Below are 14088 nucleotides of genomic sequence, written 5' to 3' on the forward strand. Positions count from 1 at the left end.
GCTAACACACCTCCACATGCTAACACACCTCCACATGCTAACACACCTCCACATGATAACACACCTCCACATGCTAACACACCTCCACATGCTAACACACCTCCACATGATAACACACCTCCACATGCTAACACACCTCCACACACCTCCACACACCTCCACACGCCGTGCACACACCTCCACACGCCGTGCACACTTACGTGCATGCAAGCACGCACACAAACTAGTGACTGTGCAGCTTTTGGTATAGACAGATGGCTCCCCCAGCTCCCACCATGTCCACGTCCCCCAGCTTCCTCCCCCATGTACCTCAGCTCCCCCATATCCCCCAGCTCCCCATTATCCCTACTCTCCCCTATCTTCCACCCATCTCCTCCCATCTCCCCATGTTCCTCAGCTCCCCCATGCTCCCCATCTCCCCCATGTTCCTCATCTCCCCATGTTCCCCAGCTCCCCCATGTTCCCCAGCTCCCCCATGTCCCCCAGCTCCCCCATGTTCCCCATCTCCCCCCATGTTCCTCAGCTCCCCCATGTTCCCCAGCTCCCCCATGTTCCCCATCTCCCCCATGTTCCCCAGCTCCCCCATGTTCCCCAGTTCCCCAGCTCCCCCATGTTCCCCAGCTCCCCATGTTCCCCAGCTCCCCCATCTCCTCCCATCTCCCCCATGTTCCTCAGCTCCCCCCATGTTCCCCAGCTCCCCATGTTCCCCAGCTCCCCCATGTTCCCCATCTCCCCCATGTTCCTCAGCTCCCCCATGTTCCCCATCTCCCGCATGTCCCCCATCTCCCCCATGTTCCCCAGCTCCCCCATGTCCCCCATCTCCCCCCATGTCCCCCATCTCCCCGCATGTCCCCCATCTCCCCATGTCCCCCATCTCCCCCATGTCCCCCAGCTTCCCCCATGTCCCCCAGCTTCCCCATGTTCCTCAGCTCCCCCATGTCCCTCAGCTCCCCCCCATGTTCCTCAGTTCCCCCCATGTTCCTCAGCTCAGCTCAGCTCCCCCATGTTCCCTCAGCTCCCCCCATGTTCCCCAGCTCCCCCATGTTCCCCAGCTCCCCCATGTTCCCCAGCTCCCCATGTTCCTTATCTCCCCCATGTCCCTCAGCTCCCCCATGTTCCCCATCTCCCCATGTTCCCCAGCTCCCCCATCTCCTCCCACTCCCCCATGTTCCTCAGCTCCCCCATGTTCCCCATCTCCCCCATGTTCCTCAGCTCCCCCATGTTCCCCATCTCCCCCATGTTCCTCAGCTCCACCCATGTCCCTCAGCTCCCCAACGTCCCACAGTTCCCCCATATTCCCCCAGTTCCCCCATATTCCCCCAGCTCCCCCATGTGCCCCAGTTCCCCCATATTCCCCCAGCTCCCCAATCTCCCTACTCTCCCTATCCCCCTCTCCCCTATCCCCCCCCTCTCCTCATCTCCCCATCCCCCCTCCATTCTATTAACTCTGTTTACTCAGTTGAAAGCTAATTCCACTGCACAATCACAAGGCGGGTAATGCTCCATTTAACTCATCAAATGAAATGAGGCTTTCACTCATTTGGAGACGATCTAGACGGATTGGATAAAAGAGCTCATTTTGACAATGATTTGTAACACCAATATGATTCAAAGCAACGTTTTTTTTTTTTTGTGCAAAAAATAACCAACAAGGGCACCTACTGGTGTAACAGAGTTGAGAGTAGGTGCAAAATGTGTCTTATTTCACTCATGTATATGGGTGTATTAACGCGTACTAGTTGGAGTTGTGTTTTTGTGTATGAGACTGGGTCACGGCCATGGTGTGATAAAAAGCATGATCTGGCGCACACCCAGAGAAAATGATTTAGTGTAGAGGTGCTGACTAATAAACTGTAAGCTATACAAACAAACGGGAGTTGCACACTCTATGTATAAACTCCCAGTCATTTATTTGGGGTAAAACCACCAATGTCTTGGCATCACTGTACCTTCTCCAGGGTCACCATAATCCAGCGTCCCTGGAGCAATTAGGGTTAAGTGCCTTGCTCATGGGCACATCGGCAGATTGTATCACCTTGTCACCTCGGGGATTTGAACTCACGACCATTCAGTTACTGGCCCAACGCTCTAACTGCTAGGTTACCTGTGGATTGTGCCATAACCTCACGTCACAGTTTGAAACGTCACCACTCGCGTCGCCATATTGGTAACTTTTCTGAGGCGCGACTGTTAGTACATTGTCAAGTAGAGGCAGATCACTAGCCTTGGTCACATATCCTTATAGCATTAGCGGAAGAGGTAAAGAACTTTGTTGAAAAAACATTTCTGTTTCCTTACAACACTTAACAAATATTCCCCCCCATGTATCCTATATCAGGGTTATCGGTCATGACACTGTTGATTCTATAGCTTCTGGGAGTGCAGACCTGCCAACTAGCCAGCTAAAGACTGACGCCATTTTGTAAAATAAAGGAATAGGGTTTGTGTTCTGTGTTCTGACAAACAGGCTCCAGCCCTAGGTTCAAATTAACAAAGCACAGAATCTCCCAAAGTACAGAATCTCCCAAAGTACATAATCTCCCAAAGCACAGAATCTCCCAAAGCACAGAATCTCCAAAAGTACAGAATCTCGACAAGTACAGAATCTCCCAAAGCACAGAATCTCCCAAAGCACAGAATCTCCCAAAGCACAGAATCTCCAAAAGTACAGAATCTCGACAAGTACAGAATCTCCCAAAGCACAGAATCTCCCAAAGCACAGAATCTCCCAAAGTACAGAATCTCCCAAAGTATAGAATCTTCCAAAACACAGAATCACCACACAACATAACATAACAATCGTAAATAAGATGTGTCAAATTGTTGTTCATTCCATGTTTTCTGTCTCTTTAGTGTTCGGTCTTCAACCATAAATCAAATCCTAACCCTACAATGATACTATGAGCTTTGAGAAAACCACACAGACGGGCAGACAGGTAGACAGACAGGCAGGCAGACAGGCAGACAGACAGACAGGCAGACAGACGTTGTGTTCAAAATATGCAAACAGATGCCTATAAAGTGCCTATCCAGTAAGCTAAGAGGCAGCAGAATATCTGCACAGGGCCATGGCAGACTCACCCGGGAGACACACAGAATGATAATGCTGCTAAGCTTAGTGAGGCTCACCACCACCTCTCCCCCCACCCCTACGTTTGCTCCCTTATGTCTCCCTCTCTTCTTCATCTCCCGCTCTCGTCTATCCCCCTCTCTCCTCCTCCTCCACCTCCCTCTCTCTCCCCTCTCTGAAATACACAAGTGTGATGTTGAATTAATCACTGCTCTCTCTCTCTCTCTCTCTCTCTCTCTCTCTCTCTCTCTCTCTAACACACACATGCACAAATTCACACACACACGTGTTACTGCATCACTACTGCTCACATGTTTTCAATCATACCATCAGCTTAGTATATATGTATTTGTGTGTGCGTGTGTGCGTGCGTGTGTGCGTGCGTGTGTGCGTGTGTGCGTGCGTGTGTGTGTGCGTGTGTGTGTGTTCCTGTTTTTGTGGGAATAGCACCTAAACATCAGTAAACAGGGAGTTCTAGAGGCATATTATGCAAATATGAGCCCAATATTCATTTGATTTCCCTATTTCCTAATCCTAATTAGGGAATAAACAGACAGGCAGACAGACTTCCAAATAATCATGCAATTATCTGTGTTAAACCCTGATCTGTAAAGACACTGTGCGTACTATTAACATTATCACCCCCTTAACCCTTTCTCTGCCTGACGGATCAACACTATAGCTGGCTCTCCCCTCAGCTACATGACCTACTCCAGGCTGACGGATCAACACTATAGCTGGCTCTCCCCTCAGCTACGTGACCTACTCCAGGCTGACGGATCAACACTATAGCTGGCTCTCCCCTCAGCTACATGACCTACTCCAGGCTGACGGATCAACACTATAGCTGGCTCTCCCCTCAGCTACGTGACCTACTCCAGGCTGACGGATCAACACTATAGCTGGCTCTCCCCTCGGCTACGTGACCAACCCCACAGCACTCACCAAGGTGATAACATAGACATACACATGCAGGCAAGCTGGCACACACACAAACACACGTACAAACACACACACACATAAAATAAAAAGCAGCACAGTAGTAGCTCAGATGCAATCATTACTTCACCAACATTTGTTTCAACAGCAAGCTGTCTTCATCAGGGTTTCACACACACAGACAGACACACACGCACACACACACACGCACACACATGCACACATACACACATACACACATACATGCACAGATGCACACACGCACACACACACACGCACACACATACACACATACACGCACACATGCACAGATGCACACACACACACACACACGCACACATGCACACACGCACACATACATGCACAGATGCACACACGCACACACACACACGCACACACATGCACACATACACACATACACGCACACATGCACAGATACACACACACACACACACACACACACACACACACACACACACACACACACACACACACACAGAGGCAGCTGTCAGTGTAGCAGCATAATCAATAGTATTTAACTGCTTTACTTCAGCTGGAGGTCTGTTAACCCAGTGACACACTCATCAGTCTGGTAAATTACAGGAGAACTGATGTGGGACGAGAGGACAGAAAAGACACATAATACAGCTGTGTTTCACTGAAATGTGTCTTGGTCTAATGGCAGACAGAATATACAAGAGTCCAGGACAGATATTACAAGAGTCCAGGACTGATATTACAAGAGTCCAGGACTGATATTACAAGAGAGGACAGATGTTGCAGGAGTCCAGGACAGATATTACAAGAGTCCAGAACTGATATTACAAGAGTCCAGGACAGATATTACAAGAGTCCAGGACAGATATTACAAGAGTCCAGGACAGATATTACAAGAGTCCAGGACAGATGTTACAGGAGTCCAGGACAAATGTTACAGGAGTCCAGGACAGATGTTACAGGAGTCCAGGACAGAATATACCAGAGTCCAGGACAGATGTTACAGGAGTCCAGGACAGATGTTACAAGAGTCCAGGACAGATATTACAAGAGTCCAGGACAGATATTACAAGAGTCCAGGACAGATATTACAAGAGTCTAGGACAGATGTTACAGGAGTCCAGGACAGAATATACCAGAGTCCAGGACAGATATTACAAGAGTCCAGGACAGAATATACCAGAGTCCAGGACAGATATTACAAGAGTCCAGGACAGATGTTACAGGAGTCCAGGACAAATGTTACCAGAGTCCAGGACAGATGTTACAAGAGTCCAGGACAGATTTTACAAGAGTCCAGGACAGATGTTACAAGAGTCCAGGACAGATATTACAAGAGTCCAGGACAGATATTACAAGAGTCCAGGACAGAATATACCAGAGTCCAGGACAGATGTTACAAGAGTCCAGGACAGATATTACAAGAGTCCAGGACAGATATTACAAGAGTCCAGGACAGATATTACAAGAGTCCAGGACAGATGTTACAAGAGTCCAGGAAAATATGTTACAGGAGCCCAGGACAGATGTTACAGGAGACCAGGACAGATATTACAAGAGTCCAGGACAGATATTACAAGAGTCCAGGACAGATATTACAAGAGTCCAGGACAGATATTACAAGAGTCCAGGACAGATATTACAAGAGTCCAGGACAGATGTTACAAGAGTCCAGGAAAATATGTTACAGGAGCCCAGGACAGATGTTACAGGAGTCCAGGACAGATATTACAGGAGTCCAGGACAGATATTACAAGAGTAGTAATGGTGTGGTGGCAGGATGGTGAAGAAGAAAGGGGTGAAGAAGAGAGGAAACAGTGGGGAAGGGGGAGAGACAGGGGGAAGGGATGTAGTTAAGAAGGAAAATTTATTGAAATGCTGGATGGGAGGCCACGGCGAGGAAGCAAATCAAATCAAATCAAATGTATTTATATAGCCCTTCGTACATCAGCTGATATCTCAAAGTGCTGTACAGAAACCCAGCCTAAAACCCCAAACAGCAAGCAATGCAGGTGTAGAAGCACGGTGGCTAGGAAAAACTCCCTTTTAAGGCCAAAACCTAGGAAGAAATTTAGAGAGGAACCAGGCTATGTGGGGTGGCCAGTCCTCTTCTGGCTGTGCCGGGTGGAGATTATAACAGAACATGGCCAAGATGTTCAAATGTTCATAAATGACCAGCATGGTCAAATAATAATAATCACAGGAAGAACAGTTGAAACTGGAGCAGCAGCACGGCCAGGTGGACTGGGGACAGCAAGGAGTCATCATGTCAGGTAGTCCTGAGGCATGGTCCTAGGGCTCAGGTCCTACGAGAGAGAGAAAGAAAGAGAGAAAGAGAAAATTAGAGAGAGCATACTTAAATTCACACAGGACACCGGATAGGACAGGAGAAGTACTCCAGATATAACAAACTGACCCTAGCCCCCCGACACATAAACTACTGCAGCATAAATACTGGAGGCTGAGACATGAGGGGTCAGGAGACACTGTGGCCCCATCCGAGGACACCCCCAGACAGGGCCAAACAGGAAGGATATAACCCCACCCACTTTGCCAAAGCACAGCCCCCACACCACTAGAGGGATATCTTCAACCACCAACTTACCATCCTGAGACAAGGCAGAGTATAGCCCACAAAGATCTCCACCACGGCACAACCCAAGGGGGCGCCAACCCAGACAGGAAGATCACATCAGTGACTCAACCCACTCAAGTGACGCACCCCTCCCAGGGACGGTATGAAAGAGCACCAGTAAGCCAGTGACTCAGCCCCTGTAATAGGGTTAAAGGCAGAGAATCCCAGTGGAAAGAGGGGAACAGGCCAGGCAGAGACAGCAAGGGCGGTTCGTTGCTCCAGAGCCTTTCCGTTCACCTTCACCCTCATGGGCCAGACTACACTCAATCATATGACCCACTGAAGAGATGAGTCTTCAGTAAAGACTTAAAGGTTGAGAGCAGGTTTGCGGCTCTCACATGGGTAGGCAGACCGTTCCATAAAAATGGAGCTCTATAGGAGAAAGCTCTGCCTCCAGCTGTTTGCTTTGAAATTCTAGCGACAATTAGGAGGCCTGCGTCTTGTGACCGTAGGACCAAATCAGAGAGATAGATAGAAGCAAGCCCATGTAATACTTTGTAGGTTAGCAGTAAAACAAATGGAGTGGACAGAAGAGAAGAGAAGGGAAGAGACGAGACGAGATGAGAAGAGAGTACAGAAGAGGAGAGGAGAGAGAACAGAGAAGAGAGTACAGAAGAGGAGAGGAGAGAGAACAGAGAATAGAGTACAGAAGAGGAGAGGAGAGAGAACAGAGAAGAGATAAGAGAGTACAGAAGAGGAGAGGAGAGAGAACAGAGAAGAGAGAAGAGAGTACAGAAGAGGAGAGGAGAGAGAACAGAGAAGAGAGTACAGAAGAGGAGAGGAGAGAGAACAGAGAAGAGGGAAAACACAAGACGAGAGAACAGAAGAGGAGAGGAGAGAGAACAGAGAAGAGAGAAGAGAGTACAGAAGAGGAGAGGAGAGAGAACAGAGAGGAGAGTACAGAAGAGGAGAGGAGAGAGAACAGAGAAGAGATAAGAGAGTACAGAAGAGGAGAGGAGAGAGAACAGAGAAGAGAGAAGAGAGTACAGAAGAGGAGAGGAGAGAGAACAGAGAAGAGAGTACAGAAGAGGAGAGGAGAGAGAACAGAGAAGAGAGAAAACACAAGACGAGAGAACAGAAGAGGAGAGAAGAGAGGAGAGACGAAAAGAGAGAACTGTTGGAGCTAGAAACACAAGACGAGAGAACAGAAGAGGAGAGAAGAGAGGAGAGACGAAAAGAGAGAACTGTTGGAGCTAGAAACACAAGACGAGAGAACAGAACAGAAGAGGAGAGAAGAGAGGAGAGACGAAAAGAGAGAACTGTTGGAGCTAGAAACACAAGACGAGAGAACAGAACAGAAGAGGAGAGGAGAGAGGAGAGACGAAAAGAGAGAACTGTTGGAGCTAGAAACACAAGACGAGAGAACAGAAGAGGAGAGAAGAGAGGAGAGACGAAAAGAGAGAACTGTTGGAGCTAGAAACACAAGCACAGAAGAGGAGAGAAGAGAGAACTAGAACTGTTGGAGCTAGAAACACAAGCATTTAGTTAGAGAGACGAAAAGAGAGAACTGTTGGAGCTAGAAACACAAGCATTTAGTTAGATACTACTGAACTGTTGGAGCTAGAAACACAAGCATTTAGTTAGATACTACTGAACTGTTGGAGCTAGAAACACAAGCATTTAGTTAGATACTACTGCACTGTTGGAGCTAGAAACACAAGCATTTAGTTAGATACTACTGAACTGTTGGAGCTAGAAACACAAGCATTTAGTTAGATACTACTGCACTGTTGGAGCTAGGAACACAAGCATTTAGTTAGATACTACTGCACTGTTGGAGCTAGAAACACAAGCATTTAGTTAGATACTACTGCACTGTTGGAGCTAGAAACACAAGCATTTAGTTAGATACTACTGAACTGTTGGAGCTAGAAACACAAGCATTTAGTTAGATACTACTGCACTGTTGGAGCTAGAAACACAAGCATTTAGTTAGATACTACTGCACTGTTGGAGCTAGAAACACAAGCATTTAGTTAGATACTACTGCACTGTTGGAGCTAGAAACACAAGCATTTAGTTAGATACTACTGAACTGTTGGAGCTAGAAACACAAGCATTTAGTTAGATACTACTGAACTGTTGGAGCTAGAAACACAAGCATTTAGTTAGATACTACAGCACTGTTGGAGCTAGAAACACAAGCATTTAGTTAGATACTACTGAACTGTTGGAGCTAGAAACACAAGCATTTAGTTAGATACTACAGCACTGTTGGAGCTAGAAACACAAGCATTTAGTTAGATACTACTGAACTGTTGGAGCTAGAAACACAAGCATTTAGTTAGATACTACTGAACTGTTGGAGCTAGAAACACAAGCATTTAGTTAGATACTACTGAACTGTTGGAGCTGGGAACACAAGCATTTAGTTAGATACTACTGAACTGTTGGAGCTAGAAACACAAGCATTTAGTTAGATACTACTGAACTGTTGGAGCTAGAAACACAAGCATTTAGTTAGATACTACTGAACTGTTGGAGCTAGAAACACAAGCATTTAGTTAGATACTACTGAACTGTTGGAGCTAGAAACACAAGCATTTAGTTAGATACTACTGAACTGTTGGAGCTGGGAACACAAGCATTTAGTTAGATACTACTGAACTGTTGGAGCTAGAAACACAAGCATTTAGTTAGATACTACTGCACTGTTGGAGCTAGAAACACAAGCATTTAGTTAGATACTACTGAACTGTTGGAGCTAGGAACACAAACATTTAGTTAGATACTACTGAACTGTTGGAGCTAGAAACACAAGCATTTAGTTAGATACTACTGCACTGTTGGAGCTAGAAACACAAGCATTTAGTTAGATACTACTGCACTGTTGGAGCTAGAAACACAAGCATTTAGTTAGATACTACTGCACTGTTGGAGCTAGAAACACAAGCATTTAGTTAGATACTACTGCACTGTTGGAGCTAGAAACACAAGCATTTCGCTACTCCCGCAATAACATCTGCTTAAAACCTCTTGAAGCTAGGGGGCACTATTTTTATGTTTGGAAAAATAACGTTCCCAAAGTAAATGGCCTATTTCTCAGGACCAGATGCTAGAATATGCATATAATTCACGGATTAGGATAGAAAACACTCTAAAGTTTCCAAAACTGTAAAAATATTGTCTGTGAGTATAACAGAACTGATATTGCAGGCGAAAGTCTGAGAAAAATCCAATCAAGAAGTGACTCTTATTTTTAAACCCTGTGTTCCTATGCATCCCTATTGCCCATTTAAAGGGATATTAACCAGATTCCTTTTTCTATGGCTTCCCTAAGGTGTCAACAGCCTTTAGACATAGTTTCAGGCTTTTATTTTGAAGAATGAGCGTGAACGACCACATTGCGTAAGTGGAGTGAGTTGTGCTCAATTGAGTAAATCCGCCATTGTTCCTCACGCTTTTATGGAAAAAGCTACACACTCGGTTGATATATTATCGAATATATATTTTTAAAACTACCTGAAGAATGATTATAAAAAACGTTTGGCATGTTTCTGTGGACATTATGAAGACTATTTGGAATTTCCGTCCGCGTTGTCGTGACCGCTCTTTCCTGTGGATTTCTGAACATAACGTGACAAACAAACATCTGTATTTTGGGTATAAACATAATCTTTATGGAACAAAAGGAAAATTTGCTGTGTAACTGGTAGTCTCGTGAGTGAAAACGTCCGAAGATCATCAAAGGTAAATGGTTAATTTGATTGCTTTTCTGATTTTCGTGACCAAGCTTCCTGATGCTAAGTGTACATAATGCTATGCTAGGCTATCGATAAACTTACACAAACGCTTGGATTGCTTTCGCTGTAAAGCATAATTTCAAAATCTGAGACGACAGGGTGATTAACAAAAGGCTAAGCAGTGTTTCGCAATATTGCACTTGTGATTTCATGAATATGAATATTTGTTAGTAATTTTATTTGACTGTTGCGCTATGCTATTCAGCGTTGCTGATGACAAATATACCGAATCCGGGATGGGTGGTTCTAAGAGGTTCCATGTATATGTGACAAATACAAATTGATTTGATTGGATTGATTTTCCATTCACACATCTCAATGTAAAATTAGATAGTTTTAGGCTACTACATGATGCAAACATTTTCCTTATACCCATCATGAGGTTGCTACAACCTAGCCTATGAATTCAAGTTCACAACGTAGGTGCACAGGTCGAGAGAAAAATGTTAGTAATCAATGTGACAGACAGTGACATATTCAACATCACCGTGCACACTCTTGCCTGCATCTAGCTGATCTAAGGTGGAATCATAAGTCCAAACAATCGCAAATGAGAGTTTCTATTGGACAAATTTGGGTATGTTCTCTCTCGCTCGCTTCTCCTTCAATTTTGAATTAATTAATTTGTTCAAAACTGTTCAACTAATGCCTTTCTCTCTCTTTAAGTCAACTACTCACCACATTTTATGAACTGCAGTGCTAGCTAGCTGTAGGCTAAGCTTTCAGTACTAGATTTATTCTCTGATCCTTTGATTGAGCAGACAACATGCCAGTTCATGCTGCAAGAGCTCTGATAGGTAGGAGAACGTCCTCCAGAAGTTGGCATAATTACTGTGTAAGTCTATGGAAGGGGGTGAGAACCATGAGACTCCTAGATTTTGTATTGAAGTCAATGTACCCAGAGGAGGATGGAAGATAGCTGTCCTCCGGCTACACCATGGTGTTACCCTATATTTAGTACATATTTATTTAAAAATGATACGGTTTTGAATTTCACCATTTTTATAAAATTTCCTGAGGAGGGTCCTCCCCTTCCTCCTCTGAAGAGCCTCCACTGCACCATGTAATACCACAATGACTCTATTAAAGGTGTAAAGCAAAGTGTTTTTCCCAGCAGAGGTTCGATAAAAAGCTAAGGGATGGACCTGAAGAAATGCAACCACTCTCAAATCCATAGACTACACTATCGATGCAAGGACTGACCATCCATTATATCAAAGTTATAGTTTTTAACCATGTTTTTAGGCTATACAGTGTTTGTTTATATTTACTTTGTTTACAAACATTGGAGTAAATGTGTAGTTTTCTTGCATGTGACCCTGTAAAAAAAAAAATACATGTGAAACGACAAATGTGATTTTTACGTGTATGTTTTTCACATGTGAAACTGCATATCCAATACACACATGTCTAAAGGTTTTTTCACATGTGAAACTGCAATCCACACTTGAGTACTCCTGTAGCACACTGTAGCAAAGCAAAATATAGCTAAGAAATCATTTTTAAATGCAAGAGCAAATTAATTGTCAATGGATGCAAAAGTTTTCAGTGATTTTTTTTTTAATGATAACGCAATTAAATAAAACGCTTCCCTCTTTCCTGCAATTTTCCCTCTCTTTGGTTATGTCACCCTGGCCTTTGGTTATGTTACCCTGGCCTTTGGTTATGTTACCCTGGCCTTTGGTTATGTCACCCTGGCCTTTGGTTATGTCACCCTGGCCTTTGGTTATGTCACCCTGGCCTTTGGTTATGTCACCCTGGCCTTCGGTTATGTCACCCTGGCCTTCGGTTATGTCACCCTGGCCTTCGGTTATGTCACCCTGGCCTTTGGTTATGTCACCCTGGCCTTTGGTTATGTCACCCTGGCCTTTGGTTATGTTACCCTGGCCTTTGGTTATGTTACCCTGGCCTTTGGTTATGTCACCCTGGCCTTTGGTTATGTCACCCTGGCCTTTGGTTATGTCACCCTGGCCTTTGGTTATGTCACCCTGGCCTTCAGTGTTTCCTAAACCTATCCTCCAGTACTCCATCCTCCAGTACCCCATCCTCCAGTACCCCCATCCTCCAGTACCCCATCCTCCAGTACCCCATCCTCCAATACCCCATCCTCCAGTACCCCCATCCTCCAATACCCCATCCTCCAGTACCCCATCCTCCAGTACCCCATCCTCCAGTACCCCATCCTCCAGTACTCCATCCTCCAGTACCCCCATCCTCCAATACCCCATCCTCCAGTACCCGATCCTCCAGTACCCCATCCTCCAGTACCCCCATCCTCCAGTACCCCATCCTCCAGTACCCCCATCCTCCAGTACCCCATCCTCCAGTACCCCCATCCTCCAGTACCCCCATCCTCCAGTACCCCATCCTCCAGTTCCCCATCCTCCAGTACCCCCATCCTCCAGTACCCCATCCTCCAGTACCCCCATCCTCCAGTACCCCATCCTCCAGTACCCCCATCCTCCAGTACCCCCATCCTCCAGTACCCCATCCTCCAGTTCCCCATCCTCCAGTACCCCATCCTCCAGTACCCCCATTCCAGTACCCCCATCCCAGTACCCCCATCCTCCAGTACCCAATCCTACAGTATCCAATCCTCCAGTACCCCAGCTTCCAGGACCCCATCCTTCAGTGCCACATCCTCCTGTACCCCCAGTCTCAAAATACCCCATCCTCCAGGACCCCATTCTCCAGTACCCCCATCCTCCAGTACCTCCCAGTCTCCACTACCCCAGTCTCCAGTACGCCCGGCCTCCAGTACACCCAGTCTCCAGTACCCCCAGTCTCCAGTACCCCCAGTCTCCAGTACCCCAGTCTCCAGTACCCCAGTCTCCAGTACCCCCAGTCTCCAGTGCACCCCAGTCTCCAGTGCCCGAGTCTACAGAGCCCCCAGTCTCCAGTACCCAGTCTCTAGTACCCCAGTCGCTAGTACCCCCAGTCTCCACTACCCCAGTCTCCAGTACCCCAGTCTCCAGTACCCGAGTCTCCAGTACCCCCAGTCTCCAGTACCCCAGTCTCCAGTACCCGAGTCTCCAGTACCCCAGTCTCCAGTACCCCAGTCTCCAGTTCCCCCAGTCTCCAGTACCCCTGTCTCCAGTACCCCAGTCGCCAGTACCCCCAGTCTCCACTACCCCAGTCTCCAGTACCCCCAGTCTCCAGTACCCAAGTCTCCATTACCCCAGTCTCCAGTACCCCCAGTCTCCAGTACCTGAGTCTCCAGTACCCCAGTCTCCAGTACCCCAGTCTCCAGTTCCCCAGTCTCCAGTACCCTGTCTCCAGTACCCCCAGTCTCCAGTACCTGAGTCTCCAGTACCCCAGTCTCCAGTACCCCTGTCTCCAGTACCCCCAGTCTCCAGTACCCCCAGTCTCCAGTGCACCCCAGTCTCCAGTACCCCAGTCTCCAGTTCCCCCAGTCTCCAGTACCCCTGTCTCCAGTACTCTCAGTCTCCTTTATCATTAGTTGAATATTAAAACAGCTGTGTGACGAACCTGATGATTAGCTGAACATTAAAACAGCTGTGTGAAGGGCTTGATGATTAGGTGACCATTAAAACAACTGTGTGATGGGATTGATGATTAGGTGACCATTAAAACAGCTGTTCTAGAATACTTCAAACAAGTGGACTGCCCCGTGGTAGTCAAGGAGAGGATTTGCAAACATGTTCCTACTTCATTGTATATTTGATGTCCAAAGCACAGTAGAC

At 46.5% G+C, this 14088-nt stretch overlaps 1 protein-coding gene across 1 annotated transcript; it reads left to right on the top strand.

The window, feature by feature from the left end:
• Positions 1-254: 254 nt before the first annotated feature.
• On the top strand, positions 255-13844 carry LOC115117752 (uncharacterized). Its single transcript, XM_065022783.1, has 6 exons — positions 255-594; positions 639-848; positions 893-1061; positions 1141-1340; positions 12422-13389; positions 13482-13844. Exons 1-6 carry the CDS (start codon positions 255-257, stop codon positions 13842-13844), a joined length of 2250 nt encoding a protein of 749 aa, XP_064878855.1.
• The last annotated feature ends 244 nt before the right edge of the window (positions 13845-14088 follow it).

Source organism: Oncorhynchus nerka, linkage group LG9a (genome assembly GCF_034236695.1).
Source record: "Oncorhynchus nerka isolate Pitt River linkage group LG9a, Oner_Uvic_2.0, whole genome shotgun sequence".
In the NCBI taxonomy this organism is placed as follows: Eukaryota; Metazoa; Chordata; class Actinopteri; order Salmoniformes; family Salmonidae; genus Oncorhynchus; species Oncorhynchus nerka.